The sequence below is a fragment of the Diospyros lotus genome, chromosome 14 (genome assembly GCF_014633365.1).
Source record: "Diospyros lotus cultivar Yz01 chromosome 14, ASM1463336v1, whole genome shotgun sequence".
Taxonomy (NCBI): Eukaryota; Viridiplantae; Streptophyta; class Magnoliopsida; order Ericales; family Ebenaceae; genus Diospyros; species Diospyros lotus.
The window spans coordinates 12,792,759-12,816,588 of NC_068351.1; the positions used below are offsets into that span (position 1 = coordinate 12,792,759).

At 39.1% G+C, this 23,830-nt stretch overlaps 1 protein-coding gene across 3 annotated transcripts in view; it reads left to right on the plus strand.

Annotated features, from left to right (window-relative positions):
* LOC127791056 (uncharacterized) overlaps window positions 1–23,830 on the plus strand; it is a 76,497-nt gene that overhangs the window by 28,072 nt on the left and 24,595 nt on the right. For 2 of the 3 annotated variants that reach the window (XM_052320792.1, XM_052320794.1), the window contains 5 exons: window positions 12,822–13,132; window positions 13,517–13,835; window positions 13,928–14,083; window positions 16,543–16,684; window positions 19,877–19,953. In XM_052320792.1, coding sequence (XP_052176752.1) covers window positions 12,822–13,132; window positions 13,517–13,835; window positions 13,928–14,083; window positions 16,543–16,684; window positions 19,877–19,953 — 1,005 coding nt within the window. The remainder of the gene's footprint in view (window positions 1–12,821; window positions 13,133–13,516; window positions 13,836–13,927; window positions 14,084–16,542; window positions 16,685–19,876; window positions 19,954–23,830) is intronic. The other variant, XM_052320793.1, reaches the window with a different exon arrangement.

The following is a 23,830-nucleotide window of genomic DNA, read 5'->3' on the forward strand; positions in this document are numbered from 1 at the left end:
CTTCGGCCATTTCCTCAGTTCAATTCCTTGAAATTACTCCCTATAACAGCTTCTTGATCAGCCTCTAAGGATCCCTTCGGAAACTCCTCCTTGAATTAAAATTCAGCAATCCTTAATCCCCGCAATCTAATTCAACCTGGCAATGGTTGCTTTCAGTCCAACAACCTCAGTTCTTGCTGGTGAATAGGCTCCAAATCAAATTCTACAAAATCCGATAGTGACAACAATGGCTCTAATTGCTCAGTTTCACTTCTCACCACTTCCAAATCTGAGTTGAGAATCACAACTGAAATCAAGTCAATTGAGAATCACTGCTTGCGGAATTCTTCTCTAGACCAGTTTCGTTCGCACCTGCTGTCACAACTCAGTCACATACAGTGACCTAAGTCCAATTGCTTTGGAACATCGCCAAAGTCACATGCCGTGACGATACTTCTCGCCTCACTCAAGATCCACTTCCGACCGCACCTCCCCAATACGAGCCTATCCGTTATTAATTAATCGGAATCACAGTCTGATCAGTTCGACCAGATCGTTTTCCAATTTAGAACCGCATGGCCTGCTCGTTTGCTGCTCCTTTCTGCCCAAATCCCAATCCAATCCAAGTTCAGTTCTGCCTGGCCTTTATTCCTGCTTCTAGATCGCTCCAGCCACACCCAATCACCGACCACTTAAGCCTGTATTGCCTAAACCACCATGCCTCCACTGCCTCTTCAATTCGAGTATATAATTGATCAAAGGAACTCGCCTCTTGGATTAGCTGCTCTAGACGTGCTTTGATTCTGGATCTCAACTACTGTGTTGCGATTAAGGTGAATCGCCTTCTTGAATTGCAATTGCAATAGCCGAAGTCCATTGTTCTTGTCGCTGCTAGTAATCTGATCCAGAATTCCTTCAAACTTAGATCAGAACTACTGCTAGTAATCGCTAATCTCAGCCTTGGTCACATGCACGCCTTCCTTGACCGACCAATACCTCCTAGATTTTCAAGCCAAGAGGCCATTCTCCGTCGGAATCACTGGAACTGAATGGGCTGAGTTCAATTCGTTCCCAGTTTTACAACAATTGCCGATTGCTGGAGTTGCTTGCAAGTAGCCACGATTGCTACAGATGCACGATTGTCCCGACCTTGCTTGTTCACTTCCATCTCCAACCAATAGCTCTAAATTCACCTTACAAAGTCAGCAGTACTAAGCTCGCCTCAATCAACTGCACATGACCGTGTATGTGCACAGTCACCGTCGGAATCGCCTTCCAAGTTTCGAACACAATTTACTAGAATTCATAATCGGAATCAACTTCGAACTCCGTCTTCAAGATCCATTTCCGATCCCAAAACTCGCTGCGCCACTCTGATAACAACGTTTTTGCTGTGCCAATACTTCCGGAACTTGATTAAATCGATTCGGCCTCCAATTTCAAGATAGATCAGATTACGGAACCAGCTTTGCCTCTGTTTAGTCGAATTTGATAGATTCACGTCAAGCTCCACTGCCAATGCCAACGTTCTGTTGTTATGAACTTAATCACCGCTTCGTCTCCAATTCCGAGCCTGAAGTGCTTTGCTCTGATTAATTTTCCAGTCACCAGAATTGCATCCAGGACTGTTGGAAATTAATTCGCCCTAAGCGTCGGAAATCACTGCTTCGATCAATTCCGCAATCTATTGTCTGAATTTGCTGCGGAATCGCCTTGGTCAATTGCTACGACTACCAATTCACAGCCGAGAATCGTCTGCTCTGATACCAAATGTTACGACCTTAGGGTTTAGCTAGGGTCTAGGGAGGAATTCAGAAGAATTTGGGAGAGAAATGGATAAAAAATTGGAGGGAGATACGTAGCAGAAATTAAGAGAAAGGGAGGGAAAACAAAGGAGAACTAGAGAGAGAAAGTAAGAAGGAAATATGAATTCACTAAATCATACCAACCTGCATTTCTCTACATGCTATGGCCTATTTATAGGCTGTTTAAGTAATAGAATATTGTAGAACAGCACCCATGTGCACTTTAACAGAATGAATAGCATCTCCTAACCAACAATTGTAACTAATGGCGGCATTGCCCCTCTGATTCCTCTTGGGTCATGACAATTGGCATTGAACTTTACATGACGAGATACATACACTCTCCCTGACGGATGCAAACACTTGTAGCTAGCTTGGGTATAACCAATGAAAACACACTTGGTATAATGAAAGGCAAATTTGTGCTTGTTGTAAGGATGAAAATAAGGAAAGCAAGCACAACCAAAAGGTTGCATGGTCTGATAGTTAGGTGTCTTGCGAAAAAGCAACTCAAAAGGGAGCTGAAAACTTAATTGAAGCAGCTGGTAGTAGATTTATCAAGTGATCAGAGGTCTGAAAGGCTTCTACCTAGAATTTCAGGGGCATTTGGGCATGAGACAACAAGGTTAATCCCATCTCTGCCACGTGTCTATGTTTTCGCTCGGCCACACCATTTTGTTGATGAGTGTGAGGGCAGGTAAACCTAGGTTGAATGCCGTTAGCATGAAGATAAGGCAGGAAGGCTTTAAATTCGCCTCCATTATCTGATTGTAAGGCTCTAAGCTTAGACTAAAATTGAATTTTAGCAAATTTGTGAACGGTAGTGAAAATAGATAGAGCATTAGATTTGAGTTTTAAGGGATAAATTCAAGTGTATCTAGTCTTTGCATCCACAAAGATGATCTAGTACCTGAACCCTTGAACAGAAACAACAGGTGCAGGTCCCCAAAGGTCAGAATAGACCAATTTTAACGGTGTAGTAACTGTGATATCATGACTGGAGAAAGGAAGTTGACTAAGCTTGCCAATCTTACAAGAATCACAAAAGACCAAATCAGAAGAGGAACATGATGCACCAATTTTATTCAACACACGATTGAGAACAAGGAAAGAAGGATAGCCCAATTTATTATGCCATTCCTGACAAACATTGGTGCTTTGAGCAACGTTTACAACATTGGACAACTCGTGACTAAATGAGTTATGTCTATTACATGTTTTTAGTAGTATTACATGTACTGAAAGGAAACACAGCGGAAGAAACAGGTAAGGACTCTAGAGGTTGGACTGAAACGCTGTTAGCAGCAGGCCAAGATGTTGGTAGCAGTTGATAGAGCCCATCTTTAAGGTGTCCCTGGAGTAGCACTTGTCCTGTAGCTTTGTCCTTAATCAAGCAAACATCCAAGTGAAATTCAGCCACAATATTATGGTCTCGAGTTAACTAAGAGACATTAAGTAAATTTTTCTTCATATTAGGTACATGGAGAACATTAGGAATTGATAGAAAGGTAGCATGTTTAAGTTGAGTACGTAAACGACTAGTACCAACATGAGTAATAGGCAGTTTCTTACCATTGCCTACAGTAACTCTGTCCCCACCATTACAAGGAGTATGTAGAGACATGTTGTTCAAATTCGAGGTAATATGATTGGTTGCCCTGGAGTCAACAAACTAGGAGGGATCTGAAAAGGAAGACTGAGCACCAAGATTATCAGAGGAAGAAGGTTTAGGAGGATATCCATTGGGAGAACCTAATATAGAACCAGTCTTATTTATGTAGGCACCATTAGAGTCACTAAAGGCAGCCATATACGCCCTTGAATTAAACTGATTATCACCATTGGACCGACCAAAACCACCAAAGCTCTGGTTAGAAACTTGCTGAAAGTTTTTGTCAAAACGATGGTAACACTTATCCACAAAGTGTCTTGGTTTCCCATAGAGCTGACAGTAAACACGTCTGTTACCTCATCCTCGACCTCGTCCTCCTCTACTATTCTATGTGGGAACATTAGCAAGGTTTCTAACATGTGCATGCATACTAGAATTCAATGAATCAAAAGTAGTCATAGACGAATTCTTAACAGACAACCTTTGCTCATGCATTAAGAGTAAGTATTGAACTTTTTCCAAGTCAATCTCGTCTATTTCATAAGTCACTAGGCTCACAACAGTTTCGTATTCCTAATATAGTTCGTTTAATATGGCAAGTTGTAAGTCCTTATTAGTTAGTGGCTCACTTATTGCTGCCAAAGCATGACCGATTGTCTTGATCTTAAGAATATAATCATTTATAGAGAGATCATCCTTCTTAGTTGACCGTAATTTCTGTTTCAATTGAAATGACTTAGCTATCGTTTGGCGAGCATAAAGATTTTCTAAGGAAAGCCATACCTCGGCAGATGATTCATAGCGAATCACCTGCACCAAAACCTATTCGCCAATTGTAGAGAACAACCATCCAAGCAGGAGTTGATCCGAACGTATCCAGCTCAGGTACTTAGAATTGACAACGGACTCGACTCCATCTGAATTAGACAAACTCTTTTGTGGAGGTGGCACCTTGTTGAGGAAAGAGACCAGGTCAAACGCCCTCATTGTGGCGAGTACTTGAGTCTTCCAGAATATGTAATTACTGGAATCAGGCTTTATAGGAATAAAGCTGAAGGCCATCACTACTGCTGCGAAATCGGCTTGAGAAGCAGAAGATAAGGACAAGGAAGAATGAGGAGAGGGAAAGGAGAGCGAATTGCGATCTTGATTTGAGGCCATCAGGACGAATGATTGGCTTTGATACCATGTAAGAAAACCCTAGGTACAGAGAACAAACAGGACACGAGGAGAAGAATAATACCTCGAGATATTGTATTAAGAAACCAGAATCAAAAGATAAAAGATTACAAGTGCAGTAAGCTGATATATATACTGCTCAAAGCATAACATAAAGGAACCGCCTAACAACTTAAGAACTAATGCAAGGCTACCGGCTACCAACTAATAATAACAATTGGATACACAGTCAAATGTAGGCCAAATGTAATACATCACCATAACAATCACAACAACACATTAGGTGCTTCCACATGTATTATAGTTCTTAAGGAGGGGGTTGGTGTTGATTCCTGCACATTACTGGTGTAAAGCAGTTTAGATGGTGTAAAGCGGTTTAGATGGTGGAAATATGATGATGTTGTGGGTGCTGAAACTAATATTGAATTTCAAAGTGACTTCTTTAAAATTGTAATTAGTGTGCATGCTATTGTGACTTTAGTGATGTATATAGAAATCATATAGTTGGTACATATTTTATGCATCTGGTTTTCCCAGTTTCGCATCTTTATTGCTTCTGCACAAGAAGAATGGATAATAGATGGCTAATTTAAAATTTAATACTCCCATCTCATCCCTTGCTTGCTTTTTTGTGAGGAACAGGAATAGGAGCATGAGATCCACAAATATGAACATAGCATCATGGTGTAGCTGTGTAGGCTTGCCAAATACCATAATTGGGGTTCACTAACATTGTCATAATCAGGAGGGTTATTCTTGTTAATAAGATGAACAGTAAGATTTAGTTCTAAGGCTGTGAAGCAGTCATTTATGTGGGAAAACTTCTTGTGTTGAAAACCACCAGACCATGCTTACCTTGTCTGTTGATATTCCGATCTGGATACTAGTTAGTTCTCTCCCTCACTCCAAGAAAGAAAACTAACGATCAAATGAGAAATGAACTACATGGAAATAAAAAATTTTACATTGTTAAATTCAGTTTTCTAGTAAGAATATGTGTCCTTTTTCCAAAATCTATGTCTCCAGTGAAGTTTGCTGCATGCAGAGTACATTATATAACCATTCTGGTTACTAGGCTCATTGATTGTGTCTTGGGGATTTCTCATTAGTTATAGAACATGTGAAGGTAACTTTTGTTGTCTATGTTTATTATCAGGAAGTATCATGCAGCTTTCATGTTAATGGGATTGTGTTCTATCTATTAATTTTGTTGGTATCTGTTCCAGGGTTTCAAGTGGTGGACTATCAGGACCCTATGGGTTTCTGGGGCCAATTGTATCTTTACTTACTATGGTTGTAACGATAGATGGTTATTGTAACAGTAGATGGTTAAAATAGTTGAGGATGTAACACTAGATGATGTGAGAAAATAATTATGAGAGAAAAACCTAAGAGATTAGTCTCTCTTAGCTTATTATTTATAATAGGCATAACGGGCCTTAAACATCTATGGGCTAACCTATGGGCTTAACCTAATTACAAATAAAACACACACATATAATAATTACAATCATACTAATAATTCTAACACTCCGTCTCAAGCTGGAGCATATATATCATATGCACCAAGCTTGTTACAAATATATTCCACTCGAGAACCCTTTAGAGACTTGGTGAAGACATCTGTAAGTTGATCATTGGAGTTAACAAACTCTATAACAATAACATCTTCAACCAGCTTTTCTCTAAGAAAGTGACAGTTGATTTTAATATGCTTAGTCCGCTCATGGAACACTGATTAGAGGCAATGTGTAAGGCAACCTGATTATCACAAACAAGCTTCATATAAGACACTTTACAAAACTTGAGTTCGTGCAGAAGTTATTTAAGCCAGATGAGCTCACAAGTTGCATTAGTCATAGCCTGATACTCTGTCTCTGCACTAGATCTAGCTACTACATTATGTTTCTGACTTTTCAAACCAGATTTCCTCCCACAAGAACACAATACTCAGAGGTTGACCGACGATCAGAATGAGATCCTGCTCAATCTGCATCTACATAACAACAAATATTTGTGTGTCCCTTATCCTCATAGAGTAGCCCTTTACTTGACCCTTTTTTGATATATCTCAGAATCCAGATAACAACATCCCAGTGAGAATCACATGGAGAACTGATGAACTAACTAACTACACTCACATCAAAAGCAATGTCGGGATGAGTGACTGTGAGATAGTTTAACTTGCCTACCAGTCTCCTATACCTTCCAGGATCTGAATAAAGCTCCCCTTGTCCCGGCAAGAGTTGGACATTCAGATTCATTGGGGTGTCAACTGGTTTGCAGTTCACCATACCAGTTTCTTCTAAGATGTCAAGGGCATACTTTCTCTGAGAAATTGAGATACCATCTCCTGACTAAGCAACTTCAATACCCAAGAAATATCGAAATCGGCCTAGAGGTCTTTGGTTTGAAAGTGCCAATGTAGATGTTCCTTCAACTTCTGTATTCCAACTTGATCACTCCCTGTGATAACAATGTCATCTATATAAACAATAAGGTAGGTACATAAGGAAGAAGAATGACAATAGAAAACCCAATGATCAGCTTCACTTCGAGTGAGACCAAAGGCTTGAACCACAGTGCTGAACCTGCCAAACCATGTCCGTGGAGATTGTTTAAGACCATAGAGAGACTTCTTGAGTTTGCAGACTACATTGGACTCTCGCGCAGCAACAAAACCAAGTGGTTGCTCCATATATACCTCTTCTTGTAAATCACCATGAAGGCATTTTTAATATCAAGCTGATAGAGTGACCAATGGCGTGTGGTAACTAGAGAGAGAAAGAGACGAATAGAGGCCATTTTCGCAACAGGACAAAATGTATCACTATAATCTAGCCCATAGATCTGTATAAAGCCTTTAGCAACCAAGCGGGCCTTAAGACGTTCCATTTGGCTATCAGGACCCACTTTGGGAGTGAATACCCACCGACAACCAACAGGAGTCTTTCCTAGTGGTAACAACACCAAATCCCAAGTACCATTTGAATGTAAGGCGTCAATCTCATCTAACATAGCCTGGCGCCAACCAGGATAGGATAGAGCTTCACTTGTAGTTTTAGGAATAGAAACAGAGGGAAGACTCGAAACAAATGCACTATAAGGAGAGAAACAGTCATAGCATAAAATGTTATAAATAGGATGGGGATTACGAATAAACGGTGTACCTTTGTGAAGAACAAGAAGGAGATTGTCGAGCTCAAGATCCGGAGCAAGAGGGACCACAGACGGAGAGAGCGAGTTAGGAGAGTTCTGGGTTAGAGGAATGCCGGCGCCCGTAGCGGGATAAGGACGACAGTGATATGTAAGAAGTGGAGGAGTCGTGGAAGGTGGACCGGAAAATGGTAAGGTTGGCGCCATAGAGGAGACAGATGGATCTGATGAAGACAACGGAAGAAAAGAAAAAGGATTAGACAAAACCTGGTGAAGACTCTGTGAATCAGGATGAGCAACCGAAAAGAAAGATTGCTGTTCAAAGAATGTGATATCAGCAGACCAAAAATAACGGTTCAGCTCAGGAAAGTAACACCTATAGCCTTTCTGCAATCGGGAATAGCCGAGGAAGATACACTTGAGAGATTTTGCAGTAAGCTTATCCTGTCCTGGTGAAAAAGAATGCACAAAACATATACAACCAAAAACACGAATAGGAACAAAATAAAGCGACTGTGTAGGGAATAAAAGAGAATGAGGAATTTAATCCTGTAATGTTGAAGATGGCATGTGATTGATTGGATAACATGCAATTAAAACATCGCCTCAAAATTTGGTGGGAAGATTGGCATGTAAAAGGAGCGACCGTGCAGTCTCAATAAGATGACAATTCTTACACTCAACAACACCATTTTGTTGAGGTGTGTAAGGACAAGAGGATTGATGCAGGATGCCATTAGCAGTTATAAAGATAGTAAATTGAGAAGAAAAATACTCAGGGCATTATCACTACGTAAGGCACGTATAAAAACTCCAAACTGTGTTTTTATTTCAGCAGTAAATGTTTGAAAGATAGAAAACAACTTGGATTGACTCTTCATAAGAAACAACCAAATGCAATGAGAAAAGTTATCAATGAAAGTAACGAAATATGAAAGACCAAGAGTAGAATGGATGCTACTTCGGCCCCCATACATCAGAGTGCTTAAGGGAAAAGGGAGCCTCAACCCTATTATGGACTCGATGACAAAAATAATTATGAGTGTGTTGACCACGCTAACATGACTCACAATTAAACATGGACAATGATGACAAACTAGGAACTAATTTCTTCAATTTGGAGAGGTTGGGATGACCGAGACGATAGTGGAGAAGATTTGGAGAAGCGGCACTGGTGCAAGCTACTGGCGAATTGGGCACAACAAGATGATAGTGATCCTGTGACTCACGCTCGATGCCAATCGTCGGCCCCGTACCCTAGTCCTGAATACAAACAGAGATAGGAGTAAAGATAACAAACAGTTAAGGGTTTTGGTGAGTTGACTAATTGAAATCAAATTAAAAGTACTATTAGGAACATATAAAATAGAATTTAATGACAAAGATGAGGTGAGTGTGATTTGACTGATCCCTTTAACTATAGTTTTGGTACCATCTGGCAGGGTAATAGTAGGCAAGGTATTAGAATAGATAAGTGAGGAGAAAAGAAATTCATTACCACACATATGTTCAGTGGTGCCAGAATCTATAATCCAAGGACTAACAGATGAGGCCTTGAGCAATACAAGCAACGAGATTACCAGGATGAGACTGTTGGGTGGCCTGGAATTTCAGGAAGTCATCATACTCAGCTGCAGACATAGGTACCAAATGCGAACCTGGTGGAGATTGAGTAGGACTAGGATCGCTTTGAAATACATGAGCTGCATTAGTAGATGATGTAGGTGGAGTAGCTGGCCGACCATGTTTATTCTAGCATTTGTCCTTAAGATGATCTAGTTTCTTACAAAAGGTACACTGTGGACGTAGGCGACTATTATTGTGTCCTTTAGTTCCTCCTACGGTGGAAGCTTGAGATACAAGAGCTAAAGATTCGGCTGGAAGAACACCATGAGAAGAAGAGGACATACCATGAGCACTTGTCATATTCAACAACCATTTAAAAGAGTCCTTCATGGTAGGACTAGCGGAGTTGGTCAAAATTTGATGCCTGATAGTGTCAAACTTTGGTTTCAGGCCAGAGAGAGCAATAACCATAAAAAACTTCTCTCGTTGAGAAATTTGTTCGGTGCGGGTCATAGTAAGAGGAAGAAGAGCATCAAATTCTTGCATGAGAGCCCGAAACCTGCCCTAGATAAGATTCCATGGACGACTCTTGCTTGAGATTCTTGATATTAGAGACCACAATGTACAAACGTTGGATGTCGTTTGTATAACACTCTTTAGCTTCCTTCCACACATCAACACAAGTTTCAAAGTGGTGAAAGAGCTGCATGATGGACGGATCAATAGACTGCCATAGGAGGCTACATAACTGGGCATCAACTTGTTCCCATCTAGCCCGATTAGTTTTTGGCACACTTTCAGCCTTTGTGGTAAGATGATCCGCTTGGCCTTGCACTTTGAACCATATTCTAACAGAGGCTATCCCATGAGAGATAATTGACAGACCTTATCAACTTGGCAGTGGTAATATTGACTGTCCCAAGATTGGAGACGGTAAAGGATTGAGAGGCTGCAGAGGCAACGACAGAAATCGGAGCGGGAGTAGCACCAATAGAAATTGTATCACTGAGATCAGACATGGCGAGGACTTTGACACTGGAAGTAGTTTTAGGGGTCGTCGGAGGTCAGATTTGGAGAAGTCAGAGAAAAATGATCGGCGTTGGTGCGTGGAGGCAGAGGTAGCGCGTGGGTGGTCCGGCTGCGGCGAACCCTAGGGTGGTGGCGGTGTTATCAAGTGGTGGTCGGATAGTGGGGTTCTGGTATTGGGCAATGACAGTGATGGTGACGGATAGGGTTTGACGGTCGCTGGAAAAAGATACACAACGACGGTTAGGGTTTTTCTCATCGGTGACTCTGATACCATGTAAGAAAATAATTATGAGTGAAAAATCTAAGAGATTAGCCTTTCTTAACTTGTTATTTATAATAGGCATAACGAGTCTTAAACATCTATGGGCTTAATCTAATTACAGATAAAATACATGCATATAATAATTACAATTATACTAATAATTCTAACAGTTGGTTTAGGTTGGGGGTGGCGGTTAGATGGTTTTGGCTGTTGGGCAGTTAGATGGTTAAAGGGGCTGTTAGTTCTACTGTTCGAATAACAACCGGACTGTCAAGAGTGGCAGGAAGAGGGGGCTACGTAAAGGCTTCCCTATTCAATAAAAGAGGTATCGAAATTCATTGTAGAAGCATACAATTCCTTCTCTTTCTCTTCAATCTCTCTCCCTAGATTCTTCTGTTCAGTCTCTCTCTCTCGTTCTCTTCTCTCTCCCTTTCTTTCTAAATCCTAATTCCCCTCATCCGAGGAGAATTTCACTGGCAGGAGTTGAGAGTCCTGACATGGACGTTTGATTTTGTTCTGCATTCTTCGAGATGTTTTTTGCATTCATAATTTCTGTTATTTTATACGTGGTGGTTTCCACCTAGCGTCTGTTCTACTACCAAATGATCACACAATCTGATGTTGTCAAGAGTCATGACTGGATAACATCCTTGCTTTGACATGGTGTCCTTTAGAAAATAGCTCAGCATATAAGGTTTAAACACGGCTGATTACAATGACAAATTTGGTTATTATGCTCATTGGTGAGGAAGTGTTATGTGGCATAAGTTAATCTTGTTTATAAGATTATTTTCGCTTATCAGTTACTACCTCATGCTTTCTCATGGAAGAATTTTGTTTTTGTACATTTTATATTTCTTCTTTTTATTCACCTATGATTGTTTCTACTAATAAACACTTAGTCTGAGGTGTTGTCAGAAGTCACAATTGATCAAGAAACATTTATCACAAGCTGGTGCCTGGTTATGATATGGCTTCTCATAGTGAATCACCTTGTCATCTGCCATATGGTAGTTAGAGAGCATTCAAAATCTTATTTATGATATTGTTCAGAGGGTTAGTTCTTCCTTTACCTGCAGCTTGCATACTTTGCTATTGCAGAGGGATAGGGTTCAGAGGAGGAAGCTGACACCTTGTTATGCCATTCCTACATGTGCATGTGGTGCATTTGATTAGTAAGAAGGGATGCAAGCACTGGTTTAGGAACTGGAAACTACTTTTCTTGCTTCCTTTCTTTCTTTCCTTCTTTTTATTGGTGATTGGGATGACAGACCCTCCTGTTGATGCATTCTTGATTAGTCGGAATATATATATTGCTTGGAAAGTGGATTGTTTTGGCATGTAAAATGAGAAGGGGAACATGGTGCCCCCCAATTGTTTTAAAATGTGGTAAGATAGGGGTAGACTTGCATATGTTACTTTAGAATTCAAGACAGTTCCAAAATTATATTCTTTCTAAGAACTAGATATCCAATAAAACACTGCAATCTATTAGGTTGTTTATTTCAAATTAATGATAAACACATTATCCACCGCTGTTTGCCCCCCATTGGAGAACTTATAAGAGAATAATAAATACAAAAAAAGTCAAGGTAGCTAGGATCAGTAAAGTACCATGAATCTGTAATTTGATAGGGTATTATTGGTGTGACTCCCCCTCCCCTGCTTCCTTTTCCGTTCCAATTTTCTTATTTGATACACAGCATACGGTGCTTAAAGGCCTTTCTAGGGTTTCTTTTCCCAAGAGACTATGAAATTTGCCAATTTTGAAAAGAAATGATTTGCTAAGAACTTGGTATTCCTTTTACTTACTAAATCAAACACTTAATTATGGCTTATTTCAAAACTTATTTTGTTGATATTTTTTTTCCTTATCTCCTTATTTTTCCGTTCCTCCTTCCACTTTTTCTTTTTGGCAGGATATATCTATATTTTGTAATCAAATATTAGAGGAAACTGCTAATTGGAATATGGTCTTAGACTGAGAGGTTATCCAACTATACTTGTGCGCTACAAACCTGAGGTGTTATAATAAGATGGCTAGCTTTCTAGTCTTGAGAAAACTGCGTTTTTTGCTACCCATTGGACTGCTTTGAAGATTGGGAAGGGGCATTTAGGAAACATTTTATTGTCAGGATTTAAGTTGTTGCAAATATGGATCTGCTGCTTTTGTATATATCTCCACGCAAATTTCTGAATGACCTTTTTTTTTTCCCCCACAACTGTGTGCTAGGTGGAAATGGTCAATACTAAGAGGCTTAATGCGCAAAAGTTTCATCTTGGAGGCACTCCTCGGAAGGTTTTATACCACAGTGAAAGTAGATTGTTGCTTGTAATGAGGACTGAGTTGAGTCATGATTCATATTCATCTGATATATGTTGTATAGATCCTCTGAGTGGGTCAGTTTTATCGTCTTTTAGACTTGAGCCTGGGGAAACAGGAAAGTCTATGGGGTTGGTGAGGGCTGGAAATGAACAGGTTTTGGTGATCGGAACTGGTCTGTCTGCTGGTCCAGCCATAATGCCCAGTGGTGAAGCTGAAAGGTAATAATTTCCTACAAAGCATTTTCTGTTTTCCAAAATTTTTGCACTGTCGGTACTTCAACAATAGATTTACTCTTTTCATGTAAAGTTGGCCTTTTTCCTGTCATTTTACTTGGCTAATCATACTTTCGGTCAATCTATAAATCCCTACACTCAGAAGCTGATGAAATTGAGTTAGATAGCTTACTGCTTGTGTGTTTCCTGTGAATTGGTGACATTGGTGGTTTGGTGCTTGTGTAGGTTTATGGCTTCTCATTGGCCTTCATTCTATGTAATTTATGTCTGGTCATTTTTTCAGTCCTTGCTAGTGAAAAAGCACACTTTGTTATGGTGATCATGATAGCTATTATGTTCTTCATGTATCTTAATTGTTTGTGTTTTCAGCAGTACTAGGGGCCGTCTGATTGTCCTCTGCCTTGAGCATATGCAAAACTCAGATAGTGCCTCTATGACATCTTGTTCGAAGGCTGGTTCGGCTTCTCAGCGAACTTCACCTTTTCGTGAAGTTGTGGGATATGCAGCTGAACAGCTGTCAAGCAGTAGTCTTTGCAGCAGCCCGGATGATAATAGCTGTGATGGGATCAGGCTTGAAGAAACTGAAGCATGGCATCTAAGATTGGCTTATTCAACCAGATGGCCTGGAATGGTACTTGCTATCTGCCCTTACCTTGATCGTTATTTCTTGGCATCTGCTGGTAATGCTGTAAGTAGCAAATTACTTTATGCTAGTAAGATTACAAGACTTAATAGTGGTGAGTTGCCATTGCTTACATGGGTCTCTCATATTTTCTTCAGTTCTATGTCTGTGGTTTTCCAAATGATAATTCACAGAAGGTGAGAAGATTGGCTGTAGGAAGAACACGTTTTATGATAATGACTTTGACAGCTCACTTTACTAGAATTGCCGTTGGTGATTGCCGTGATGGAATCCTTTTCTATACCTACCATGAGGTAAATTGCATTAGCTGATTCCTATCAGATAGTTTGTTTTCACATAGCTTAGCCTTGTATAGTAAATTGCAACCCTATCTACTTATTCTTTCTGTACCTTGTGAAGGTTAAATTACGTCATCCCTTGAGGTTTTGTACTATACAACTTAGAAATTATATTACCCCCCACCCACCACCCAAAATTGGAGTTTGTCTCTTGTGGGGAAACAGATCAATTTGTAGTGGCACTTTTTATGCTCGATTGATTTAGGGAAAAATCTTTAAAAGCAACCAAATTATGAAACAATATTATACCTTCAGCTTTTCACTTGTTTTATCAGAACTATGGTCATGTCCATATGTTGGGATGATACTTTCAAATGTTGTAGGGGATAGGTAAAAGGCTGTCTATGATGCTCTGCCATTTAGTGGTGAAGTCAATTAATCCAATGGACCCCTGTCTCTCTCTCTCTCTCTCTCTCTCTCTCTCTCTCACATGGATAAGCAGATATTGTCTAGGGATGTAAATGGGTCCCAATTAACCCCTTTTAAAACTAAAACAAATACAAAAATGAGGGTATAGGTGTAAGGCTTATTTAAAAATTTATTATGACAAGTATGTAAATGGGATATATCTATTTATCATAAGAAATATATGGCTTCGAGGGGGTGAACCTTGTAGAAAGGATGCAAATTGAGCCTTGCTGAAGGGATTAAAACCTATAAAAAATCATCCAAGAGCAAAAAACAGTACGTAACTGAGAAGGGAGTTTCCTCCTTGAACAACACCACAACATATGACATATCAAGCTTTAATAGATAGAGGTAGGGGCGTTAAAAGGGAGATTGTCTTTGGGTTGTGGAACCCTTATTGCTTGCTGACTGACTTGTGCAGTTTATCCAATCCTACAGGAATCCTTTTGGTTTCACCAAGGTGCTAGATTTATAGAAGCAGAGCTCAATTATTGTGCTCATGCCACCACGTAACCTTAAAAAGATGGCCATACAAGCACCCAGCACAACCCTGGGCTAAAAAAAACTAGAAACTGTAGCTGATGGTATCTGTCTCTTAACACATGTGTGATCTTATTTCAGGAGCCTTAATGGATAATATATCCTGCCTCCCTCCCGGGATTTGAAAACCTTGAGACTATTGGTTGAATTTCAATTTACAACATCCAGAGATCAAAATTCAGGTTGCTGAATGAAGTCAATCTTGCATGTTTTGCTAATTAATAAAGAAGCATTGGATGTATTTGCCAACTGCAAAGTGGGAACAAACTGCTTCTGGCTTTAAATTGCATTGATCTAAAGGCTGTGCTAACTAGGATGAAGCACATATGAAGAAAACTGGGAAGCACCTGAAGCACCTTAAGATGTAGGAGAAAAGAGCAAATCCAAGTTCATTCATTTTATTGATTTTCAGCTTAGCAGTATTAATTCAATATAGTCAAAGCATCAATATGGTCACTGATGGAAATGATTGGTGAGGTAGAAACCATGTAGCCAACCTGCCTAGTGGGAATAAGGCATGGTGTGTTGTCATCAAACATTAGTATTACCAGATCTATAAAATTAAATCAAAGTCATATTTCTGTCAAATGAAATGACAAGTTGAATTCCCTCATTAATTGTTGATCCTAATGCTCACTGAAAAGAATAAATTGCTTAAAAATATGATTATGGAAAGTTAAGCCCTAATTTTCTTCTTGTTATTTTTGAAAAATATAATTAGGGATAAGGTTAATCAGTCTTTTTTTCCCCTTTTTTTCTTTCTTTTTCATAGTAGGAAAGCTATTTTATATGAGAAATACACAATACAATGGGCATATTCTGCAAAACTACAAGGCACCAACAGGATCAAACTAAAGCAAACAAGGAAACAATCTCAGAGGATTGAACATTATATAGGCCTGAGGAGTCTGATTTACTTAGATTTGGCAATATTCACCGGATGAGTAGACGGACAAAGAGGAGGAACCACTGGGGGGATTGGTTTAGTGGCCATAATTGTGGGTATGGTGGCGGCAATGCTTCAGTTCATGCTATTTTGGTCAGAGGCAAGTGGTAAAGGGTAGGCATGGTTGGTTGATGGTGTTAGTGGTCTGATGCCTAAACTTTTTCTGGAGAGCTAGGAAATGGCTGAGGGGGTTGTGGCTGCTGTGCCACATGCTGCTGCCATGGTGCTGACTTATTGAGAAAAATTTGGTGGGCCAGGGGATCCTTCCCTTTAGTTTTTTTTTTTTTAATTTTCCAAGAAAACTTTAGTATTTCCATAAAACTGTATACTAGCATTGCATGTTCCATGCACTCGACTGAAGGTTGATTGGTGGAATTGTTGAAGGGAAGTTATTGTAATTTCTGGAACTAGGGATCACGGTGTGTCAATAAAGAACCTCAAAGGAGGTTGATGTAGTTTACCATTATTTCATATTTATTGTCATGAATACTGGATGCCATTTTTATTTCTTGCATTCCAGGATGCCAGGAAACTGGAGCAACTTTACTGTGATCCCATTCAGCGATTGGTGGCTGATTGCATTCTTATGGATGTTGATACTGCTGTTGTTTCAGATCGCAAGGGGAGTATAACTGTCTTGTCATGTTCAAATCTATCAGAAGGTATTTACTTTCTATCTTGCATGTGCTTTTATATATTTGTTTACTCTATGTCCTTGAGATGTCTTTGGTGAATACTTTCATTTGCTGATTACTTCCAACAAGGACGACAACAATACACCATGCCTTAATCCCACTAAATGGGATCAACTACTTGGATTCTAGCTCTTCATCATCTCTATTTATGGCCGTATTTTCTGATGGCCATCTTTCTCATGTCATGCCTAAGAGTTTCTGATGTAGGACATAGAATTATATATTTTGAAAAATACTAAATTAGATTAGAAATATAGGAATTGTCATTAGTTCATTGTTTATTTTCCAAATTCTTTTGTTTTTCTTTTAGTTAATCCTTTATCTATTAGTTTTAATTTGAGTCCTAATTAGATTAGGATTAAGTCTCTTTTAAGGCTGTAAATAGTTGTTTAGGATGTAATTGAAGGAAGACTTTGATTGTTGATTTTGATATTGAGTTGAGTTTTTAGTTTGTTATCATTCTCTTGGTTCTGCATCATTTTGCCACCAAGTTTTTTTGGTCCTCTGCATCTTTTCTGCAAACTTCTTCTTTCTATCCACATTTCCGATAGGAACCATGGGTACCTTGAACAGAAATTTCTTTTGTTAAGATGTATCAAATAAAACTCCTGCTTAGATTGTTTTGAGGCCTTAAAAGGAAATACACACCCAGTCATGAGATTTGATCACAGAAATAGAGTTATATACCCAAAGGGAAACAAGTGGTGGAATAATTCTCTTTGATTTCCAATAAGAAGTGAAGTTACTGGAAGATCTAGAAGCATATTCAAACTTAGAAACGTTAAAAGGTAACCTTCCTTAGCCAAAAAAAAAAAAAAAAATCCCCCCCATCCCCAAGTGGCGCCAAATGCTCCAAAAAGTGCAAAATGGAGTAGCATTTCCCATTTTATATTTGTATTATGCTCCTCTTAGGACAGACATGGTCTTAACAAACCATAAGGTTCCAACTATTTTTGGCATCATCCAATGGTGCTTAAGATATAAAATAAAAGGCAACAGTGATGGGCAACTTGGTGATGCAACAAAATATCGTTGAGTGATTCATCTTTATTCTTGCACATACAGCACCTAGCCATCAGAATGTGTACTTTCTCTGAGATTGTCATAGCTCCAATGGATGCTGCTTCTGCACCTGTTTGACACATTTTTACATTGAAAATTTATGCATATCAGTAAATGTCTAAGATTCTGTAGCATATGGCCTCAACTGGAATTCGCTGATATATGGGGACTGGAGGATGTGCTTTTGCATTTAGGAGTGCATGTGGAAGTTGAGGGGATTGACAATGATGGAAAAAGTAACATACAGGTTAAGTTGACACTTGACAGGTTTACAATTTGTTGTAGTTTAGGTGTAATGATCAATGTATAAGGGAGATGGAAAAGGAGAATGTTTCATGATGAGAACCGAATATAAACCATTTGTAAGGGATTTCATATTTTTCATATCCCTAACTTTTATGAAAATGACGTATTTGCATGAATTAACTTGATTAAATGATCTCTAATTAGGCGTTTGGTTTTTGGTTCTTAGGAGAATTATTGTTATTTTCATTCTAAAACATATGAGGAAGTTTGCAACTCTTCTTTGTGATAAATGATGCTTCATTGTTGGAAATATAATTTGTATTTTTTTTTGAATAGAAAAAGATGATTGAAGGGGAGCTATTCTTGTTTCCCTATTTTTGTGGTTCAGGGAAAATGATCCCTTTTCCTTAGAACTCCTCTTTGCATTTTCTGGATGACATTTCCATGTGAGTAATTGATTCACTTGTTTTGTTTTTTTCAATGTACAGGGTTCACCCCCTTTTTGCAGTGCTGCTTTTATAAAGTTCTCTTTGTTTGTTGTTTATTCCAAGAACAAATAAAAAAAATGCACGAGGAATCAAGATGGATTTTCCAGATGAATGTGCTAATCAGTGAGGAAGAGTGTAATAGTCCATAATGATGGAAGTGAATTGTTGTAGAAGTAAAAAGAGGAGGAGAATAGGTAAGAGGAAAATAAATAGAGAGGAAAGCAAAACAGGACATGAGGAAAGATAAGAGAGAGGAAAAGATAACCCTAAGGACTGCACATTTTGTATATTCAATCAATCAAAATATGTCTTCTATGTATTGCTTTCTCATATATGTTAAGAGTTGACAAATTCATCTAGTAAAAATAATAAAAATATATCAGAATTTTAAGGAAACTAAATTCTAAAAGGTAAAATACCAAAAATATGAACACACTAAAAAAAAAACTGTTAACCCGGAGCACTGGAATACACTAGTTTAGGATTGGAAACACAGACACACATACATACTAGGTATTGATAGGATAAAAATCAAGAATATTGATAGGATAAAAATCAAGAACAAATAATAACCGAAATAAAATGTACAAAAAACATAAACAAACCACACAAGAACACCAAGATTATCTTGATTCAGATCATTCGTTAGAATGACCCTACATCCAGCCTTCAAACTCCTCAAGAGTAGTCTTCCTTTGATTAGAATGAATCAGTACAACAAGCCTTTCCACATGAGTACAACTTGATCTTACGAGATTACAAAGAACTACCAATATCTAGCCTTTTCTCTCACAGTATTGCACTCGCTAATCATGCCTCTTCAGAGACTACCCCCTCCCTCTTATTTATAGACATAAGGGTGGATAGATCAATACATTAACCTGGTTAGTTATTTCCGGTTTTACCCCCCAATACATTAGTTGCCGTTGAAAGATATAACCACCTAACTAATTCTGCCGCTTTGACAAATATACTTACTTTACTGACTCCTAGGGCTTACTCGATGCAAACTAGACAACAAAAACTAATCCCTAAACTCTTGGAATTTTACCCTTCGCCTATGAGAATGGTACAAAATTATCCTTGTTGATCCCCTATGTAAGGTTGAAGAGAACAAAGTTTCTATTGTTATGGCTACAATGATGTAAAAAGAGCAAAATAATTTTGGAAAGGCAGAGAAATTCATGATGTCAAATATTAAGTACATCCCTTAAATAATAGTTATCTCTAACCTAATCTTCTCTCTTTATGTGTCTGGAGATGTTTGCTTCCATTCATCCTATTAACTTGCTTGCTCTCTTTGTTTTATGCATGCTTGGTTGTAAAGAAGGTATTGCTGATTCACCATACCATCATTTTGTAGATAATGCAAGTCCTGAATGTAACCTGACACGAAGTTGTTCATTCTACATGGGTGAGATTGCCATGAGCATTAGGAAGGTAAGTTTTCATACACATAAGTGTTGGGTATTTACCAACTAATCTCATTTTGAATTTATGAGTTCATGTTTGTTGTTTACTTTGAACTTGGCAATATCAATATCCCTTTCGCCTAAATATTTGACCAAGAGGACACTATCAAATTGCCCTTTGTGTTAGTTGTATCCCTTTCTTGAAGGTAAAATAGCTAGTCATGTATTTTAGAAATAGCATAAAACATACATTTGTATTGATTTGTAGGTCTAGAGATTCTTCTCCTTAGTACCTAAAACATGTTGTCGTATGCTTCACTTCTTGTTTTTACATGTTATTTTATAATATGGCATGTTAAGAGTATAACCAATCGAAGACTACCACTATGGATAATGGAGACGAGAAACATTGCTCTGAAAGAGGGAGAGAGAGTATCTAGTTTAGCAGTTTTTTTCTACTTTTGACCAATGTTGACTAACCTTATGTATAGATTTTGATAGGTAGCTTGATCAAGAAATTGGTTATTGAAAATTAAGACATGTACCTATTTGTGCTAAAGAGCAAGAACCAGTTTGAATAGTTTTTAGGAATGATTTTAGCTTACTGATTTCTTCTGCATTAAGTTCACCCAGTTCAGAAGTTGCAGCAAAATCTGTTTTTCTGGGGTTCTCTCTAGTTCCTTGGTTGTGAGATGGGATCGAGATTGATTTCTAGGCTGTGGATTTTGGAAGCCTGCCATCCTGTTTAAAACAGTCTCCTTCCCATGAAACTTGAAACATGTCTCTTTAGTTTGATTTGGTTTCTTGCAGTATGAACACCACAAACCTTCCCAACTTTGTTGTTGTTGTCTAGGGTTAGAGTCATTTCTTCCTTCTTGTGACTTAGGATGTGAGACATCGACCTTGTTGGAAATCATGGCTGACCCCTCAAGATTAGGTTCATCAAGCATTGCTATTCTTCTATGTTCTTCATTGCGGATCATAGAAAAAACTTCATTCAAGGATGGAAGTTTTTTTTTCGCCAAGGATTTGAACCCTCACTTGATCATACTCAGGATTAAGGCCAACAAAAAACTTCACAATCCTGTCCCTTTTAAGAATGGAAGTAAGAGTGGTAGCATCTTCACTGCACAACATCTTTATGTCTTGATAGTTGATAGTGATCTAACTTAAGCTAGTAACCATTCATTCTATTGTAATAATCATTCACCAACAGAGATCCTTGCTTGGTACTGCATATTTTTGTTTTAATCTCGAAGATAATAGAGGCATCTTGCACTTCAGAATAGGTTCCTTTTACTGTTTCCCAAACATAAGGGGCTATAGACAAAAACATGTAGTTTCTACTTATCTCTGGCAACATAGAACTCCAGAGCTAGGACAACTATATTGAGCCCTCAACATCTCAGGCAATGAATGCCGAATCAGAGGCCTGGGGTGCTGGTCTAGTCAGATGGGTTAATTTCCTCTGCCTTTTAGAAAAAGTTCTTACTAGTTTAGACCATTGGAGATAGTTTCTGCCATCCGATTGATATAAATGGTGCATCCCTTGTAGCTCACTAATTGGAGTATTAACAGGTGGTTGTTGTTCAAACGGAGCAACCTCTACCACAATCGTAGGAGTGGTTGTCTTGTAGATTTCTGATGTGGTACAATAGCTGGTAGGCATATTAGGCAAGAAGGGCCAAAAAAAGAGGAGTAAAGCAATGAAGGCAACACTGTGGCAATAAAGCCACACAATAATCAGACAATGAAGGCAATGAGAAAAGTGAAACTAGGACTCTGATACCATGGGAGGAATAGGAGAAATAAAACTGTATATTATATTTTACATGTGCACAACCCCTTTTATAAGGTTAGAAATTTACACCTTAGGAAAGATAGGATGTACAGAAAAATAGGAAAAGTTGACTATACAGAAAATAGGAAAGTATTAAAAAAAGATAGGCTGATAATTACTCCTTAAAATTAGTCTCCAAACTAGAGATGATTTGGCCAATCAATCTCTTTAATTAAGGAATGATTTTAGTCAAACATTCCTTATTTTTTTGGTCGAGAATCAACAACAAACAAATTTTATTCTTGTAACCAGATTGAAAATCAGACCAAATTAATAGAAATTTTTGGTTTGGTTCCAAAATTTGTTTTTTTTTTTCTTTTTGCAAGTTATGCTCACCCCTAGTTGAAATAGCATTATACCAGTACTAGATAAAGATATGCATCCAAGAAGTGTGGGTGTAGTCTCAATTAAATGATAATTCTTCCTTTTAGCTACCCTATGTTGTTGGGGGTGTCGAGATAAGAAATTTGGTGAAGAATCCCTTTGGATGCTATATAAGACTTAAAGGATGTAGACAAATATTCAAGTGCATTATCACTAGGAATAACATAAATTAGCATGTTAAATTGATTTTGAATTTAAACACGAAAAGTAGTGAAAATAGATAACAATTCTGAATGATTTTCTTCAAGTATAACCAAAGTCTTTGAAAAATCATCACTAAAGTTACAAAATAATGAAATCATTGTTTGAACCATAGTTATCAAAGGCGCGCCTTAAGGCTCCAGTTTGGCGCCTCGCCTGGGTCGAGGTGAGCCAGTTTTGGCGAGGCCCTCGCCTTACGCGCCTAAGCGCTGGGGTGTGAGGCGCGCCTAGGCGCGCCTCATGAAACTGAGGTCTTCTACTAAATCTTGCAGCCCAATCACGCTTGCCTCTCCTCCTGACTGCATCCAGCCGCGCTTGCCTCTCCTCTCCAGCTCGCTGCTCGCTCCTCACTCCTCCCGACTATAGCATCTGCCGCGCTTGCATCTCCTCTCTAGCTCGCTGTTTGCTCGCTCGATCTTCTGCTTCCTCTCTAGCCCCAGCCGCGCCTGCCTCCTCTCTTCCTCTTCTCTCCAGCTCGCCCTCGCCCGATCTTCTTCTTCCTCTCCTCTCCAACTGCGACCCCCTTCTCTCTTCCTCTCCAGCTCGCTGCTCGCTCACCCGATCTTCCTCTTCCTTTCTAGCCCTAGCCGCGCTTGCCTCCTCTCTTCCTCTTCTCTCCAGCTCGCCCTCGCCCGATCTTCTTCTTCCTCTCCTCTCTAGCTGCGACCCCCTCCTCTCTTCCTCTCTAGCTCGCCCGATCTTCCTCTTCCTCTCTAGCCCCAGCCGCGCCTGCCTCCTCTCTTCCTCTCCTCTCCAGCTCGCTGCTTGCTCGATCTTCCTCTTCCTCTCTAGCCCCAGCCGCGCCTGCCTCCTCTCCAGCCGCGACCCCTTGATCTTCCTCTTCCTTTCCTCTCCACTCTCCAGCAGCGCCTGCCTCCTCTCCAGTCTCCAGCCGCACCCTTTTCTTCTATTCTTCTCTGCCGAGTCTGCCCACGGTCTTCTCCTCTCTTCCTCGCCTCTCTTCTCATCTGCCCTTAAGCTCTTCAAATTGAAGCTGCTAAGGGCCTAAGGCTGCCCACGTCTTCTCCTATATTCATAATTTCATATTGTAAGTTCTTTACTTGTATTTTATTTGTTTATTTCTTGCATTTTTGCCTAATTTATTTTGCTGGCAGCTGGTTGCTGAAATTTGCTTTAAGTCTTTATAGTTTATTTCTATCATTAGGAGAATTTTGTGGAAATTGGAATTGTGTTGCAACAGCCCAATAAATGTCGTCAACCACTTCCAAAACGGACTCGGCATGGAATTATTTTGAAGCTGATCCTAATGATAGAAATACCACCACATGTAAATTTTGTCATAAAGTAACAAAAGGTGGTATATTTTGGGTGAAACATCTTGTGGGCGGTTTTAGGAATACTAAAGCTTGTCCAAAATGTCCTCCATCAGTAAAAGAAGAGATTGGAGAGTACATGCAAAAGAAGAAAAATAACAGGGATGAGCGAAATATAGCATCGTTAGATGATGATCTTCAATTTG